The following is a 19,017-nucleotide window of genomic DNA, read 5'->3' as shown; positions in this document are numbered from 1 at the left end:
CTGAAATGAAGACAGGAAAATGTTTCAGAGCTCCTGAAGCACTAATGTACAAAATGAATAATTTTCTAAGTGTTGTTTACTTGAATAAAGTAAGGCAGCTACATACTGCAAGGGGAGCAAAACACAGAGGATAGACAGAATCATTAAAGTAACAAGTAATGATCACTTTGTTAAAGGCTACCTGTTAACTTTCATATAGGATATACATACTGGCCAGTGTTAGTTCAAGACAACCCACGAACAGGCAATTTCAACTTGGCAAAGTTCCCAGTGGGAAATGTTCAGCATGGCAACTTCCCATTACAGTCATATGGTAAATATAGAGATAGAACTCTACAGGTCACTAATCACATTTATTATTAACTTTGCAATAGAATTAAACACAAACACAGCATACTCAAACTGATAAATTATGCTACCAGTTATGATATGTTATGTTAAAACACTTCCTGTACACAGCAATAGGATTCAGAGACTTTAATCTGAACAATCTAAGTCCAACTATCCTACAGAACTCAATTCCAGCTGGTGAGTTATCAAAACAAATTTGTAAACTTACAACAGGAAGACCCTCCACTTAGCTACCTAACTAGAAAAAATTTAGAAGAGCAGAATTTATAATTCTATTATCAAGGCAAGTATGTTTAATGTGTATTATGTAGGTACAGAGTTGGTCAGTCACAGAATGTACAGGTGACTGTTCCCACACACTGAATTTGCTCTGCACTGGGGTAGGCCTGTCCAGCCTAACCTCTGCTGGAGAAGATAGAGACTTACGAGATTTCCAAAGTGAATTACAATGCTTTTCTACTTTGAGCATTGAAGCAGCCTATTTTTACATATTAACATCATTACAACCGCAGAGTCGACCAGTAACTAAATTGCCTTCCAATTTTTGATCCATTTCCTAAAGTTCAGACTTTGGTGAGGGCCACCCCCTTAGTACAAAAATACAGCTACCAAAAGACAGCGTAGAAGCCGTACCCTGTGGCACGAAGGTCTGATCTGGCCGAGGTGTGGAGCCACGGGGCAGTAAGGCTCTGTTTGCTGGTATCTGTCTCTGCTCTCGGGTACGTAGAGGGGCACGGCGGCCTGCGGGATGTCGATGGGCACGGGGCTGCCCCGCACCACGTCGTCGCGCTGGTAGGGCTGCACGGGCGGGTAGACGCGGCGGCTGTCGTAGTGCGGGGGGTAGATGGGCTGGGCCAGGGCCGGGTACCCCTGCGGCTGCGGGTACTGCGGGCTCACCACGCGCTCCGGCAGGTACGGCCCGTAGTGCTCCAGGTACGGCGCGCCCGCCTCGGCCGCTGACGGAGGAGGGCGCACGAAGCGAGACATGGACTGAGTGGGGTAGTACACTCCTGCAGCAAGGCAAAGGGGGACAAACACAACATACAGAAAGGGATTACCACAGCTGTCCACAAAAACTGACCGCAGGAAACCCTGAAGTAGCAAAAGTTGATCCCAAGCTCAAGTATAGTATAATTCCCTAAGATACCAGCTCGGTGTCAGTGTTACAGTAGCTGATGAAGAGTTAGTGGGAATGAGCTCACCGCAGATGCCCCACAAGTCTTGCCAGCACACTGAAAGGAAATAAATCACCAGAATGTCTCTGCAGATTGCTACAAATGCTTTCAGCTAGGTAAGACCTAAAACATAAACTGAAGATTGTTCTGTACATTTTCATCCATGCAATTAAATTCAATTTATCTCAACATATCCGAGTCACTGGCTGGGTAAAGGAACTTGGACCATTAGGATCTGAAGTTACTAGAGATTTGTTCTATGTCTTGAACATAAGACTTCAGAACTGTAAATCACCAAAAACTCGTAATATCACATTGCCTGGTTACCTGAAGATTTTATTATTCTATCCAGGATCTCTGGATAATTTTAAAATAAGCATGAATATGTGCATGACATAAAATTTTGTGGACAACTCAGATGTTAACTGGCACATAATGAACAAATGTAAGTAGGTTGTTTTTCTTCAAAATGCTCTGCAACTTTCTCAGAAATGGCTTCCCTCATTGCATCTTTCATTTCTGCTTTTTCTGCTCTTTACTTCCTTTGGTCTTTCATATTAACTTCACTTTATCTCATTTCTCTCTGCAACCTCACATTGCCTAAGAATCATTCTCTGTTTTCATACAGATAACCATATCTTCTCTTTTCAATTCCCTTCAATATTATCTTCCTCCATGTGCTCCTTTATAGTTAGTTTTCCCTCTTAGTTCCTTTCTTATGATGATTTCTTTTTTTGTGAACACCCTTCTCTAATTTCATCTATCTCTAGCCATCACAAACACTTTATTTACATTTTCCTCATGTCAAAGTGAATTAAGGTTTACCATACTGGATCCCTCATCCAGCCCAATTAGGAAGAACTGAAGACAGAAGGACTTGCAACACATGGATAGATACAAGTATTGCTTCCACTTGCATTGAAACCCTCAGTCAAGATATAAAATCCCACCAATTTCCATTCTGAAGTCACCATGTTAGTGTCATTCATCCATATCATTTGTAAGAAAACTCAGATTAAAGGGCTTAAAAACCAGAGTGGGAAGAAAGACTAAAATCAGTATGAGGATGAAAGAGCTTGGTGTCAATCTCACCTTGTTGGTAGGGTGCTGGCTCAAACGATGGGGCAGCCCCTCTGGGGTCTTGATAAAACATATCTGCTTGTTGTGCATTGTACAGCTGAGACCCTCGTGGTACCATCTGCAACTGCTTGGTGACAGACACTGAGGGCAGATCTGCTGGCACCCGAGCAGGCACAGGATGAGGGTTCACTGGCAAGGCAGAAATAGAGCTCTTGGGAACAGATTCCAGCCTAAAAAAGTAGAAAGATTGCACTGCTCATTAAGGCCTGGTATAGCACTCTGTACTCTAACACACAGTTGTTTGCATATACTCTACATTCTGAAGGCTTCTATCACCTTCTCCAATTAAAATATAAGCAAACAAGGAATTAATGCAGTTTAGTTTCAGCTTTTGCTTTCTACTCTACTGATCACTAAAAAAAAACCAAAAACCCATCCACGACCCCAGTTCTGTTTACTTTTTAAAGAGCTAGTTTAGTTTGCTTCTACTCCACTTTTATACACACAACAATTTGAACAAGGAAGGAAGAGCCGTACAAGTCAGGAGGGGATCCAGGGGCACTGCTGCTCAGATGGTCCATCTTCCCCGGCTTCAGGGCAGCTTCATAACCGGAGTCAGTGCCTCGAGAAATGAGTTGTGTCACTGTGCTGCCTGTTGACACAATTCCATTTGGCAGAGCAGAAGTTTTCCTATTGGGCAAGTCCACTCCCCCTTCCTCTGAGAGGATAGCTCCTGAAGGCAGGCCCACCTCATTCAGCTGGCCCAGGGAGGCACTAAGGGGTCTTCTGGGAACGAGACGCTTGTTCATTTTACGGAATCTTCAGAAAGAAAACCACATATCAAAAGTTGAAACAAAAAAAAAAAAAGTAATAGGAACTGTATTTTCAAGATTTTTCAAACATGGATTCTACTGAAAGCTTCCTTTTATTCCAGTTCCCCAAGAGGCTTATGAGAATATATCTTTGAACACAACTTCCCTGATAGTTATCTATTAATAGGAGTTTCAGTCAGAACAAGGACGGACTTTTAATGACAAGTACATCAAGAATTCACAGGTAAACTTCACACATCAAATTAACAAGTCCTACTTTCTTTACACATATGCACCTCAAGAGAAGAAAACCAAAACCAAGCGTCACATAAAATACAGTAATGCAAGATTCAGAATAAGAATCACAGACTGTTCAAGGCTGTTTTATTCAGAGAAGAAACTAATAGCAGAAAATTTAAGTGAAAAAATACGAAGTTAGAATCTTCTGCTCCATTTGTCCAATAATAAGCTAAGTGCTTACTACCATGTGATATATTTTAAAGTACAGTTCAAGATTTGTTACTATATCAATATGCAGCATACACCATTTCTGTTGTTTGATAAAGTGATTACAGAGATAAAAACCCTATGAATGCACAGCAATTCTAAAAATCTAACTGCTTCTGACTAAAGCCTGAACAAACACAGGCATTTTAACCAAAGTTCCACAGAAACCAGTAGGCCAATGGTACTGGAGAATATATTCCAGAGTTGAAGGTCCTCCACTAAATACCCTGCCCTTAGTTCAGATCCCAGAATTCAAGTGAGAGCATATTTGCAGACCTGAGCATTCTCACTGAACAGGAAGCTACTTCTTCAGCAGGGTTGAAGCCAACACTTTCATGTTATAAATAACACAGATGGGAACCCAGACTAGGAAGGTACACAAATTACTGTAGAAAAAGGTGGCAGTTATTACTCAGTCTTTAGATCATCTTTGTAGTTGCCCACATGCATTAAGAGCAACACACAGAAGTAAAAAGGGTACTGTTGGGGCTGTTTTGTTTGTCAGATGTTGTTACATGTGCAGGACACAATTAATTTTAAAAAGTTCAATGCTTGCCTATACACACAGGGTCGTTTCTTGTCAAGAGGGGAATGAGCTGCTGTCTAAGCAAGTTTAGATTACAATATGCTATCTAAAGCATTACCACACATTCCCCCATAACCTTCCTCCAAACTTAAAGCTATATAGAGAAATACAGGAGTCACACAGCAACAGCGATGCATATTATTCACACTAAGTATTTTTAAAGGGAGGAACACTAACACAACAGCTACTTAAAGGAATTAGGCAAAGCTAGAAGGTACAAGGAACAATCAGAACTCCCAAGTTCCCCAACCACCCACAGAAACTGTTGGAATCTGAAACTGAACATTCTCTCAGATCAGGACAACATGGCACGCAAGTCAGTCTGGCTACAACAGTCCTCTCCCACCTGCAAAGGTGACAAACAGTCCCTGATACATACAACTGGCTCATAGGTGTAACTAACTGCTGACCCACCACAGGTTAACAAAACCATCCCAAAGCAGCACTATCAATCTCCATTTCATTAGCATGATGACAGAAGGTAAACAACTCTTAAACTGTTTCTGCAGCACACAAGTATTGAAGTGCTATTCCTTGTTCATTTGAATAACTGTCTTTGTCATTCTAACACCACACGCTCTGCTCTTCTTTCTTCATGTTTTGTCTGTGCACTACATGCTGGCTACACAGCCATGAACTGACATTTAGGCTTTGAGTTTCAGATTAAGAAAGGAAAAAGAAACACTGCATGCCAATTCTGAGCCTTTGCAGCATTCTTCTCATTAAAAAGCACCTTTCCTTCTAATTATTTTAGCCCAAAAAGCAGGTAACAAGCTAATATACTACATAAAATACACTGCATTTATTTATTTTAGTTCCTAAATAATCCATTTTACTTAAAAAAAAAAAAATTTAAAACAACCTGCAGAACAACAGCATCTTGCTCTTGTATAACTGGTAGCCCTCCTAAATCTGTAATGGATCTAGACCATTATTTTTTAACTCTATGACAGTAGATGTAACTAATTGAAGGCACCTGCATGAAACTTTTTGACAGATGGCAGAAAGAACCGTTGCAAACAAAAAATCTTGGAAAGTTTGTTTTTAGCTCATTGAAGAGCTAGCAACACATTCCTTACATTTGGAAAACTGCCAGCAACCTACCTGAATAAATAGGGAAGATAAGAAGCACTGCCAAATAATAGCCACCGGGAATGCCACCACACAGCATGTTTAGTCACACTCAAGTAGGGAAAACAGCCCACCTCCAAAAACTTTGGATAACACTTGTGTAACATCAGACCTCCAGAGCTGCATTACTGATGAACAAAGCAAATATCCTGCTGTATAAAAGAACAAGAAGCTCCAAACCCCAAGAGGTGACTGTTACAAGTTTACCACATTACTTCTTACTAGTTTAACAGCAGGTTATACCTCCTGTCCCCTTCATTCCTAGATATGAGAAACAACTCTTACAGACAAGATAAAACAAAGACTAGACTGTGCTTTCTACTAGCAGAGGCAGACTCACTTTTCCAGCTCCTCCTGTGAGTGTGCGAAGGTGCAGCTGGCCCCCCGGGGACATCCTCCTCTCTGCTTCATGTCTCGGCACATGTATGTCTTGTACTTGCTGTGCTGAGGGGGCTGACAAGGTTAAAGAAGCCAGGTGAGATATCTGATCAAAGTGCACTTCACTGAGCTGAATGTATCTTATCAAATATCTGGTCTTATCAAAGGCCTGATGTCAGACTGTTGTTCATTCCTTTATTTAAGTATTTCTGGAATACCTGATATGAAATAAACTACTGCAGTATTTGTGTTTGGTTCTTCAACAGAACCAACAGATTCAAGAGCAGAGGTTTTGGCAACTAAGTCAACTCTCAGTTTTCTACAACACTTTTATTCAAACTCCTTACTTGAGAGCTTGACTGGAACAGAGCTGTACATTTTTTGGCCATAGTTAAGCAGACAAAACTGATACAGAATGAAAAAAATTACCAATAATCAGATATATCCTATCAATAGTTGCCACAAAGGGAAAGGTCTGTAAAAGTCAATATGCTTTCTGAGAAGCCAAAAGGTACATCTGTAAGAAATCACCTGCAAACTGCTGGGGTTTTTTGTAGGGTTTTTTCTGTTTGGTTTGGTGTTTTTTTGCTATCTACTGTAGTGAAAAGATCCAGGCAGAGTGAATATAAGCCACATAGCCTTTTACTGGCCACTGCTGCCAGGTAACTTCACCCAGAGCACAGGAGACATCCCTTTCCTACTCAGGAAGCTCTGGGATCCCTTCCAAGCAGCACAGCATTTCTACTGTTTTTCCTTTTGCTGGTGACAGTGCTCATTATTGATCCCAAGCAATGCAAAAAGGTGAAACAGCAGAAATAATTTGCTTTAGTTTTGCCTTTTATTTTTTTTTTTTTTGCAGAGAATCTTTTTACTAGTTGAGCTCCCCAAGAGGATGAATGCCAAAGTGATGGAGGAGTAGGACTGGGACAGGCAGCTCTGTATTTCAGCAGCATTTACATCAACTGAGCCACACAATAAAATGATATCAAAAGAATGTGTGATATGGTAACTGAGATAAGCTAATATACAGTTATATTGTCATTGCTGGAACCAAAAAAAATTATTTCAGGAATTTGGATTGCACCTTCATATGCAATATGCACATTCATATGCATATTTTCATAAATTTGAAGACTATTAAGCACAGGTATAAGGATGATTTCATTAACAGAGCGCCAGCTGGATGAAATATGTCACATTAAAACAAAACCAAGAAAATTCCCACAAATCATAGTAGCACTCAGTGTCCCTTCCCCACCCTCTACTCAGGAAGGTTGTTATTCATTTCCCTAAGTCTGCAGCTGGATCAGACTGTTCTCCTCCCATCCTAGTGAGCTGTGAAAATCAATTCAACAGGTTTTGGAGGTAAATATGTGTTGTTACATGATTCTTCCTGTTTCTTTTTTGATAAATGTGACAGTGATGTTTTCAATTAGCTCTTTGTCAAACCAAATCTTTCCAGGTGACATTAGTAACCCTCTTCTATAGGATACAACCAATAAAACTTAGGGGTCCATATTTCCCAAATGATTTAGCTTTTACCTGTTGTTGATCTGTCCCTTTTTTGCTGTGATTCTGGATATAATCAACTAAGCCATGAACCACAGTCCTCACAGCAACTAGTCCATTTTCCAGTTGTTCCCATGTTGGAGGTGGAGCATCTGTTGCATGGACAGCAAACACAGAATATAAAAAGAAAAATCAGAAGGATTTTCCAAAACCAGGTACAAAACCCCGCATCAGTATCACAAAACTTGATTAGCTAAGTTTATAAAAAAAGTTTCATCAGTAGATAAAAAGCATTCAGCACCTTAATTCTGGGACATTTAGCTCTTACAGAATAGAGGTAGCTATAAACTTAAGACTGAACTGCACAAAACACTGAATGAGCCAGTAAGACCATTGTTAGCATGTCAAATTATTTCCTGTTTGACATGTTAGCATGTCAAATTATTGTCAGAAGTTTCACATCTGACAAAAAACCCAGAGTAAAGGCACAGTACAAACCCTTCCCATTAAGAAAAATACCAGGTTCAAAATGCCTCTTTGCATTCAGACTCCTGGAAGTAAAATCATTCTGTACAAATACAGTCATCGCTGGCCTGATTACACAGCACAGACGTGGAACAGCAACAGAAACTAATGCCTCTCATGTGGGAAAAACATCACAACATAAATCTATGAATCAGATCACCATCTAAAACACTGAATAAATTGTTCAGTCTCAATTCTATAGGAGCACTTTTTCTTTTAAGCCAATTTACTTTTCTAGGTTTTTGAATCTGTTCCAGCAGCTGACACTCCCACTGTGTGCCTGCACACTCTGCTGCAAAGCACAGTACCTCAAAGAGCCTTTCAAGATCTTTAGAAGAATTCATTACATTATATTCCACTCACAGGGACTAAATTCTTCCAGAAGTACTTCAAACATCCTTCCCTGCTGTTCTTTAGGTAACTCAACAGCACAGAAAAAACACCATGAAGACCAGACTTGGCTACCAAAATCAAGGGAGGCTATTAGTGATGCTACTTTCCATATCTGTTTTTTGCAAACAAATGTGCAGACACAGGTTTGTCCTCAGCTTGTTCCAGTGTGAAAGATTTGGGAAGAAAGCACTGCATCTCCTTCAGCTGTGAGGTACAACTGGTCCTCATTGGAAAGGAAGTTTAACTTCTGTTTGTTTAAACAAATACAAAGTACAATTTCTCATCTCCTCCAGTTGTACTTCATATATTTTTAATATTTTGATATATAATACTGATTTTGCAAATTTTAGCAGGTATAAAATAAAACTTCAGCCACAGGACTTTATTCTGTCCCTTTCCTTCTCCCTCAGGTGGTCCATCCTTACAGCACTGCTAACTTTTTTAACAATTTCTATCTTTCTCTCCTCTGTCAACAGCTTAGGTTTTATTTCCCAGTTAAACTCTTTACAACTATCTTCCCAGACTCTTAGTTTTGCAGAATTACATATGAACAAGAAAAATACTTAATTCTGTAGGGTAACAAACCATTCTTGTCTAGACTGACTTTTACTCAGCTTCTCTCTATTCAATCAATCAAAATTCTACTTTGGAATCCAAAACTCTTAGGTTGATGTTTCCTTACACATGGTGATCAGCTTTCAATCCTTGAATGGTGTTAAGCTCATCTTGCTAAACTTAAAGATATTCATAAAAACATTCAGATTTACCTGGACTGGGATCAATATTTGCTAGGAGCTCTAGGTGAGGTCTAAGACGATTCAAGTTAGCTGGATCTCCAGTCCTCTGAAGAGCAATAGTTAATTCCTGAACACTCTGTGCAAACGAGGCTGGGGTCTGCAACTTAAAAAAATTATCATAATTAACTTTCTACAGGCATAGCAATCCTCATGGTTTCTGAAGGCTGCTCCACAGGCTCACAAGAACTGTCTCTCAAAAGTGGAGAAAAACATCTTTCACAGAAGCACATTCCAGTGAAACCTTTCTATTAAGAATGCAGTTCTTTGACATTGCACTAAATTACTCTCCTAAATAGACAAACTAAAGGCTAATATTATTTCTAGTAATAAAACCCATCTCTTTTGTGTTGCCACCCAAGAAAAAAACATGGGCCATATTAATTTAATTTAGATTTCCAAAGAGTCTAATATATCCAATCCCCAAACCAACAGGTTTGCAACCCTGCTGTAAACTGAACACAGCAAGCAGAAAACAAAGAACAAGATGGTTGAAGGGAAAGATAGCTAGCAACATTCCATTTCCTAATATCACAAAATTTCAGTATTTAAAATTGTTAATTTCACCTAGATCCTTTGGGAGATGTTAGGCAGGGCACTTCAAAAGGTAGACAAAGACAGAAATACACAATAGAAGCTACCTTGAAGCTAATCCTCCTGCACAGCAACCAAAGCAGTTGTTTCACAGCTTTCATAAACATTCACCAAGGTTCAGTTCTTACCACCTACTTTAGGCACTTAGAAAAGTGTCCCCTAATCTAAAATCCCATTTATACTATGTTGCTTCTGAACACAGAGAGATCTGTGCATTTCCAGAGTTTAGGTATTTTATGTATAAAATGTTCTTTCACCTCTCTGTGTTACTTCAGACACAGAGAATGAGGACTCTTTTTTTTCCAACTTATGGAATAACTTCCTGTCTGTAAACATGGATCATTAGCCTCTGTCATTACAGTGGCACTTATCAGCTGTTCATAAAGGTCACCCCCCAATTATTTTGGTAAACTTTGTGAGTTTCCATCTGCAGAAAGAAGTAAAGTAGCAAAAATGTCAGGATGGCAGAGGGAGCAAGATTCATTAGGTTACAAATATATATTCTAATTATTTAGACATAACAGGTTTTGAAATAACAGAAGAAATTATTAATGGGCAAGTCCACGTGGGCAGAGCTTTTATGTTACAAACACTTAAATCTACTAGAGTTGTAAACAAGATGGACTGGGCTGATTTTAGGTGGCTTTACCTTGTCAATGATACTCTGCATGTGGGATTTGTGAGACTGGTCTCCATACAGCAGCGAGGACCACTGGTCTGGCGCAATGCGCAAACCTGCTTCCATGGCTATTTGAACTATCTGCGAGTCATGCTCCCTTCTCAGAGCTTCGTAAGTACGAAATTCCTCCTTCAGTTGCATCAGGGAGGAATCCTCATCTCGCTTGGTCACCTAGGAAGGAGAAATGAGCCAAATGCAGTTAAGCAGGATAATCCCAAGATTAGGTTAAGTCCGAGGCAAGTGACATCTTCAGTCAACAGCTAAGTCCTTCTCTCAAACTAAAATCAACTATGATACTACTCAACCAACACCAGCTCCTACTAAAGTAACACACACTTCATACAGTGGAACCACTATAAAATGGATGAACACTGTTTACTTGGACTCTGACTCACATATTGGTCAAAGTGTCACACCTCCTAAGAGATTTTACAGCATCTACACCTTCAATCAAGACATTTTGTTTGCATTGCAGAACTTTGTTTGAGGGTACAATTAGCAAAACCAAAGCATTTTTCTACTCATTTAGCAAGAGTGAATGACATTTAAGTTGAAAATCTAGTAACAGATATTAAATATTGTAAAGTACATTACGCAGTTTTTCTTCATACAGCTGACACCCAAAAGTCTCCTATTTTTTTTATTCTAACCACACCAAAACTGAATTAACAGAATTAGGGATGTTATGGCTTTAAGCCACTTCTAAGAAGGTAAGCATGCTGCCTTACACCCAGGTTTTGTAATGGTGCCTCTACAAAACTGGACAGAGGCAAAACAGAACTTTACAGCTTCAAGTGACTGTTTCAGCCTACACTGCCATGACAGCTCAATGACAAAGAACTCTCTAAATTCATGTGGGACTTAATGAGCAATACTTTCTCTGACTAATCACATATATTTAGGCACTTTTAATGCTACAGGACAATGAAAACTGAAAGTGAAAACCAGTGGTTTTCATAGTATTACAAAACCTTTGAGCAGAATCTCTCTCATACCTTGAAGCACGAGGCCCTGTAAAGGAGCTGGACAACATGCCCAATGCTAGTTTTGGAAGCCTGAGGGAATCGTGGCTCCAGTCTCTGCACCACAAAGAGAACCAAGACCTTTCGTGACAGAGCAGATCCATCTTCTAAAGCCAGCAGAACCAGCTTTAAAGCCTCCTCTTGCATTGCTGAGAGTCAGGGGAAAAAGAGACAAAGGATGAGAGAAGCCCAAGGAAAATTTCTGCAGTTTCTTGTTCATCTACAATTGGGATAACTGCTAAAAAACCAAGAGACACACAAACCCACAGAGAAAAAAGAAAGTTGAGCAAGAAGGGAGGGCAAAGAGAGAAGTAACCCTTCCAGATTCTCAGACTGCTGACTTGGGAAAACAGGACTTTTACCTTTAATATTATTATCATCATTACAATTTATTATTACATATTCTATTAATATTATTATTATTACTACTACCACCAATACAACAACATCTATTTTGGATATCATCTGATAAGAAGATTCCTGTCTGTACATCTCTTGATCATTAATGTGAGTTTTTAAAGTGCATTGGCTACATCCCACATTTATCCCACAAGACAAAGCTGACAAGCTAAGGAAAAGCAAGGTTCATTTCCATGCAAAAAACCAAACAAAGTGTCCACACCAATCAACCAGGCTGATGCAGTGCCATTTTGCTACATAACCAACATCACTCTTCCCTGAAGGGGTATGAAAGTTAGTATCTCAAAATTAGTCTTTATCTGTTTCAGTTCAGAAAAACTTCACTACTTTTTAAGAAATTGGCTTTGTATTTCCAGACTCAACAAGTGAAGTCTTCATTTTCGATAATGAGATTTCAGTTTTTTTAAGCAACATTGATTTCTTTCTAGTATTTTACGTAAAGGAATTCAATTTCTAAATGCACAACTTCTTAAAAATGTGTACATGTAACTGCAACAAATCTATCCTCACAGCTGTTTCATATGTTTATTGCCCTAGAGTAGGAAAAGAAGCCATGTCAGTCACTTCCAGTAAGCTAGAAAGTTCTTCAAGAAATAGCAAGTGAGAAGCAACTGGTCATTTATCTTATGACAAGAACAGGAGAATGCTTATTCTGAATTTTACAGAAGACTTTAAAAAGCATTAAAAATACAAAAAAATCCAACAGCATCAGCCCAACAGATACATAATTAATTCTGAAGACTACTATTAAGAAACTAGGCTAATGCTTAATAAAATCACTTGGCCAATGGGACAATCGTTTATCAATGTCTCAATTCTGAATTGCTTTTGGTACAGCAATGATACTGCGATGCCACCTACCTGGCCCAAGGAACTGGCACCCTCTGGCTCTCACTGCAGCCCAGAGGTTGGAGGAGAGCTGCTGAGGGTTTTGATGCTGGAGAATGAGCTCTGTGACTGTTCTTTCACCCAGTGACCGTGCTGCACGCATGGCTCTGATCCGCCCTTCCTCCTCCACCAGCTGGCAATGGACTAATGTCACAAGTTTCCTCTGCATGGGACGACTCAGCACACTCTGAGTAGTACTGTTAAGACCCACACCTTCAAAACAAAATGAAACAGAATAATAAACTATCTCATATTCCTCTCCTTGTGCCAGCCTTCAGTGACTGTACTGGCAAGTGCAAACTTAGCTCTCCTGGTGTCCATTTTGTCAAGGGAACACTAGCCAAGGCATATCAGAAGTTTGTTTCACTTGGCAATAAAAGCAGTTTTCAGGTGGTCAGCCTCCCCACAGGCTTAACCTTGTGATTGACTGATCTGGCTTTTTTAAGAAGACAGTGAATCCTAGTGAATCCTTCCCCTTTGCTGGTAGTTGGACCCACACCCTCCCATACAGATTTCCAGTCCATCCATTGTTCATGGACTTTAGGGATCCCTTGGACATTTGCTTTGTTTTCACAACACACTGAGTTTCTTGCCTACACGTGGTATCTTCACTGTTTTGGTTTAGAGCTTTCATGAGTCCTGAACAGCTTGGGTGATGTTTCATTATGTGCCAAAACTCTGAATCACAAACATGCCAAGAGCCACCTAATTCAGGTTAAGGGAACAAGTGACTCACTAGACATACAGCTGCCATGTTGAGTTTGCTCTACAGCCAGAGCATGTTCACTGGGCCACCAATTCCCAGAGCAATACTGCACTGGTTGCAAAACTCTAAGCTTCTCAAAAAAAAAAAGGATAACCTAAAGCCCATGATGCTCAGATCCACTACTTAGGCTGACAGTCTGTCTAAATCCAGCATATGTAATATACATAAAATCCATACTCTTCAACACAGTGCAGGTTCGCTAGCTTAGAATTACATTGACCCAGCTCACATACTAATTAATAATTTGGACAGCTTGTTTTGCATCTTATTTGGTTTTTTTTTGTTTCATTTTCCAAGGAAGCAATGCAGGAACTACCTCTTGCACTGCTGAGTGGTTTGAGGTACAATGCCAATTCTTCCACACATTTCTTGCCCTCCTCATAATGCTTGGTGTCTTCAGCTCCACTGCATAACGTAATCGGCTGCTGCTCAGGAACCTGAAGAGAGATGACATGTACATCTACTATGAATATGCATAAATAAGTGGCAACCGTGCTTATAAACACTTATTACTACAGCACATTTCCTGTTTTGTTCTCCTTCTGTGATTTTTCTGTATTGCTCAGCATTTTTTCAGCTTATTTACGGAACAAATAGCATAAAAAATTCCAGTAAAAATGAAACAAAGGACAGAATTTATGCTTAACAGACTTCTTCTATTTAGTGGCTGAAATGAAGTAGAAGCAGAAAAAGCTAAAATAGTACACATTGAAACATCCCCAAAGCTGACTGGCCAAAAAGCTCAAGGGGAAAAAAAAAAAAAAACAAAACATGAGAAGAACCTTGGTCTGCCATTAAGTACAAAATTGTATCTATGGCCTCACAGCTCTAAAATCACCCAGGGATAAGAGACTGCAGCTACTTAAGATTAGTGGAAGAAATACTTAGCAGCAAATACACTAAGACACCCTTAGAACACAGTCTGACTAGACCCACTTACAAAGCAGCATACCAAGTTCTTCTATGTAGTGGATATGAACACACCTTGTGAGTATTTATCTGATGATAGAGGCCAATTACATTATTGGGGTTTTTTGTTGGCTTTTTGTCAGCTGCCATTTATTTCTTCTTCCAGACATTCACCAGAAATCAGGATTTTTCCAAGGGATTTGCACCATCACCTCCCCAAGCTATAATTTTGTTTCTACTTTTCTCTTGGTAAATTCTGAAAGTTTTCATCAAATTTGAGGGTGCAGTAGAACACTGTACTAACACTTCTCAACATCACTGTTCAGCAGTCAACCCAATATGACAGTACAGAGAATTGGAATTCCTTAGGAGACTAAGCACAAACACTTTTTGTATTTGCTGTCAAAGTGCAAACAGATCTCAGACTTCTATTTCCAAGTCAATCCCCATCCCAGTAGCAACAACAGCATGCTAATCCCACATAGCTACTTATGGGACCAATCCAGGCCTTCAATCTTAAAGCAAAAGCCTTTAATGCTTCAGTTAAATACAGATACAAACCTGCGTACCTTCATGTGTAACCCAGCCACAACAAGAGCAGCACTATGATGAGAGCACCAAATAAAAGCAGAAAATATATATAAAAATATATATACAGACATATATGTGTATGGTTGCCATCACCAATGTGAACAGCTTTAATAGAAAGCAATAGTTCAGCCATATAATCACACTTCTCCTTAGACAATAGTCTTACCATGCTAAGTCTCTCATTTGACACATAGAGCAAAATAAAAAGTTATTATCTTGCTTTACCAGCTGGTAACAAAGAAAAGTCTCAGAATGCAACGGATCAGATGCAATTAACATAGTATCATCCCAAGACTAACATAAACAAGATAGAGGCTGTGTCTGATCTAGGCTTTCATTCATACTGAAGAGAAAAATCCAAGTTCAATCAAGGTTAGCCTCAATACTTATCACTGATGGAAGTTAACTTGCAATGTTCTGTGGGGTTTTGTTTTTAATTCTGGGCCAGCATTTGTTTGGGGTATTTTGGTTTTTGGGCTTGAGGATTTTTGTGTCTGTAAGCAAGAACATTTTCAGCAAAAGGAGATTTTGCAACTCTGTATGTTAGAACAGTAAACTGTAAATTATCACAAGAGTGGATTCTCGGGATTTGGGAAACAATTATTAACTCCTGCAATATTTGCCTGCACCTTAGCAGAATATTCCACACCTCCTTTTCAAAGGCCATTTTAGCAGTCTGCTAAATGCAGTCTGCAGTCTGCTTCTGCCAGGGAAGTTACACAGCAGAACTGTCTTACTGACCAAATGACACATCTCAAGCACATGTGTCCAGACACTGCACCATCTCTGCCCTATTTACTGCAGTCATATATTTTGTACAAATTCCTCCTCGCTCCTGCCAGCATTCCATCTAGCACCACTGACACAACCCAAAACACAATGACAGCGTTGCAGCCCCCAGCAGACAAAGGGGGCTCGGAACAGACGCGGGACAGGAAGCCACGTTCAGCCCTGGATTTCGACCCTGAATTGAAGTGGGTTTAGCACACATTCAAAGCAGTGGTTTGGAATGCCAGACACAGCACAACTCCACTAGAGAGACACAAGGGCTGTCTAGCAACTAGCAGAAAGCTTCCCCCTCCCCCACAGAAAAGTTGGCAGAGAAAAAACTTCCAAGAGCTAATCAAGTTATTCAAACATTATATCTGTATATTGTTCACATTCCTTCTCTTTTGAAGGGAAGCTTCAATGTAAAAATCTAAATGCTTTGTACAGCTGCACTGTTTGCAAAATGACCCAAAAGAGATTAAACTTTTATCTGAAGCTGGAGTAAGTGCAGTACTGAAGAGTAAAACTATGTTTTTTTCTGTGGTTTTCAGGAGTGTCCAGGAGAAAAGAATTTATTTCTCATGCACACACTTCACTCATGCAGTGCACCTCACAATAAAATTTACAAGCAATTTTCCTTTTGCTGGTTTTATTATACACACTTCCAAGATTATCAAAAGAAAAATCATACAGACATAATTCATAAAAGTGACATAAATTTGAATTTTGACTTTGGCTCCATCATGGAATTGCTGAGGAACAACTGAGAAGTAATTCAACTCGAAAGCATTTTCACTTCCCCTTCCCAAAATATCCTTTTAGTAACATGCATGACCCCATGGTCACTGCTGTTTACAATGCCTCTTGGGAGCCTCAGAATAGATGCCCCACAGAGTGAGCTCATTATTTTCACCCTCATTCCATATTCCATTCTCTCAGACATCACACCCTTATGACAGCTTCCACTGCAAATATATTCACATCATGCAATCAACACCTCCCAAAGGGGATGAGAGCAGGACAGGAAAAATGATCTCAGTTGTTTAATTGCTTTAAATCTGTGATGGTTTTGCATGTTATCTGCTTTGGCAATGACTGGCACTGGAATGCTACCCATCAGCATGACTTGTGGCTGTGGGAAGAGACAGGTTATGACAGCATAAGGAAGGGGACCGGAAAAGAATGCTAAAGCATCATCTCATACCAGGCAGTGATTTTGAATTAGTGATTTAAGTGTAATTTGATGAAGAAAGTCAGCTTGAGTTGTCAGTAATTACTATTAGACATCTAATTACACAGAATGAGAACATGTTAAATAGACCAAGCCCCTTTTTGAATGGTTTGAAAACTGTTTCTAGCAATATTTCCCTCCCTCTCCCTGCAAATGAATTATTTCCTTCTTGCCAAAAGAAACCAAACAAAATCTGAAGCCTACCATCTTTAGGTCCTCAAAACTTTACATTAAAGATAACTTTTACACAGATAATTCCTCTTTTGTGGTACTCTATTTCATAAAAAGATAAAATAAATTATCAAATGTGCCTATAATAGCTCTGCACTTGCAATCTTCCCCTTTTGAAAGGTCTGTGAGTTAAGATCACCCAGTCCCTCACCATGTGCAATCTCAATGTCTAGAATCGTATTTAACATGTCCAGCAGAAGACTATGCCAAAATTAAAGCACCACAGGCATTTCTGCCACTCTACATCACCTGTTTGGCATGTGCATGCTGCTGTTTTATGGGTTAAAAAAACATGAGGGAAGAGCTTAGGTGACAGATGCATGATTAAGTACCTCCAGAACACTAGCCAGGTGAACACTTAAGATAGTTACATATAGTGAGTAATATATGGATGCCTGAATAGCTAAAATTCAAAACCTTATTCTCACAAAAACAAACTTAAGAGATTCCTTTACCCAGGAAGTCTAAGAAGCAAGGTATCCTATGAATGCCTTGCTGATTTATGTCCAAGGCCATTGTGTCTTCCTTCACAGGTACTCAGCTATGTCCAACTTTCCCAGGAATAATAATTTTCATCTTCCCCTTATGCCTCCCTTTCCTTCCCTCATTTTATGTAGCAAAACTTATTTGGACATGGTCTGAACTACCTAACCAGAGTGGCTGTGGATATCCCATCCCTGCAAGGCCAGGCTGGATAGGGCTTGGAGCAACCTGGTCTAGTGGAAGGTGTCCCTGTCCAAGGCACAAGGCTGGAATGAGATGGCTCTTAAGGTCCCTCCCAACCCAAGCCATTCTATGATTCTATGCACTGCCTTCCAGAACAGCCCCTACACAGCGTTGATGTGTACCATGCTACAGTGGAGCAGGTAGAAATCTGAATCTGCAACAGCTGATTTACACACCAAGGGTGACTATAACCTGGGCAATGGGTTTCATTTCAGAAAGGGGGGGGGGGGGAGAGGGCAAACTGATAAAGACTCTAATTCAAGTAAGAAATCAACTCTTTTTACCGTGAGTGACAAAATCTATCCAGAGAGAGAATGCTACTGTCAGAAATATGTTACTGCTTTCCTGGGTGACTGTGTGACAAATTCACAATGTTTTCCCCAGAAGTAAGAGTCCTGCTTACTTCACTTGCTGTATTTGTGCAAAAGCCAAAGTGACTTGCCCTGGAATCCTGTCACTGCTGCCAGTCACAGCAGAATGGATTTGTTTCTTTAAACTGCCTGGTCTCCTCCTCCACCTCCAGCAAAAAAGCACTTAACAAGTATAAATGTGTGAATTCCTCAGAAGTCACTCCAAAGGGAAAAGAACAAACTGTTCTTCCCACTCACAGATAAAAGCTTTAGTTGGGCTTTACTGTGTTTCCTTCCAAAATGAAACCTGCTTTTTTTTTAATTTAGCATTTACAAATAAAGTATTACAAGTCTCTGTGGTCTCAAGGTGTATGTAGAGAAGTTTGTTGGAGATTAAGGGACGCTAATGACACATACACGCTACTAAAACTAAACCCAGAAGTGAAAAAACAAGTGGAATTGGCTTCAACTGAAGTTGACACTACTCATGCTTTGAAAGCTGGATTTCTGCTCACAGACCATTTTTGTTGAAACAGCAGAAGAGTGCACTCTCTTAGTGGGACAGTTCAAAATTACTAGTTTGTCTGAAGTATCTTTTTTA

General features: G+C 39.8%; 1 protein-coding gene across 10 annotated transcripts in view; it reads right to left on the bottom strand.

Moving 5' to 3' along the window:
• RC3H1 (ring finger and CCCH-type domains 1) overlaps positions 1-19,017 on the bottom strand; it is a 55,254-nt gene that overhangs the window by 12,755 nt on the left and 23,482 nt on the right. For 9 of the 10 annotated variants that reach the window (XM_079314246.1, XM_079314247.1, XM_079314238.1 and 6 more), the window contains exons 3-12: positions 13,927-14,047; positions 12,818-13,057; positions 11,510-11,685; positions 10,485-10,685; positions 9,215-9,347; positions 7,563-7,681; positions 5,983-6,095; positions 3,144-3,425; positions 2,619-2,836; positions 985-1,361 (exon numbers count right to left, since the gene is read on the bottom strand). In XM_079314246.1, coding sequence (XP_079170372.1) covers positions 985-1,361; positions 2,619-2,836; positions 3,144-3,425; positions 5,983-6,095; positions 7,563-7,681; positions 9,215-9,347; positions 10,485-10,685; positions 11,510-11,685; positions 12,818-13,057; positions 13,927-14,047 — 1,980 coding nt within the window. The remainder of the gene's footprint in view (positions 1-984; positions 1,362-2,618; positions 2,837-3,143; positions 3,426-5,982; positions 6,096-7,562; positions 7,682-9,214; positions 9,348-10,484; positions 10,686-11,509; positions 11,686-12,817; positions 13,058-13,926; positions 14,048-19,017) is intronic. The other variant, XM_079314242.1, reaches the window with a different exon arrangement.

This window comes from Erithacus rubecula, assembly GCF_903797595.1.
Source record: "Erithacus rubecula genome assembly, chromosome: 10".
Lineage (NCBI taxonomy): Eukaryota > Metazoa > Chordata > Aves > Passeriformes > Muscicapidae > Erithacus > Erithacus rubecula.
Note: the sequence above shows the minus strand (reverse complement) of the source record. Positions and strands in the feature narration are given on the sequence as shown.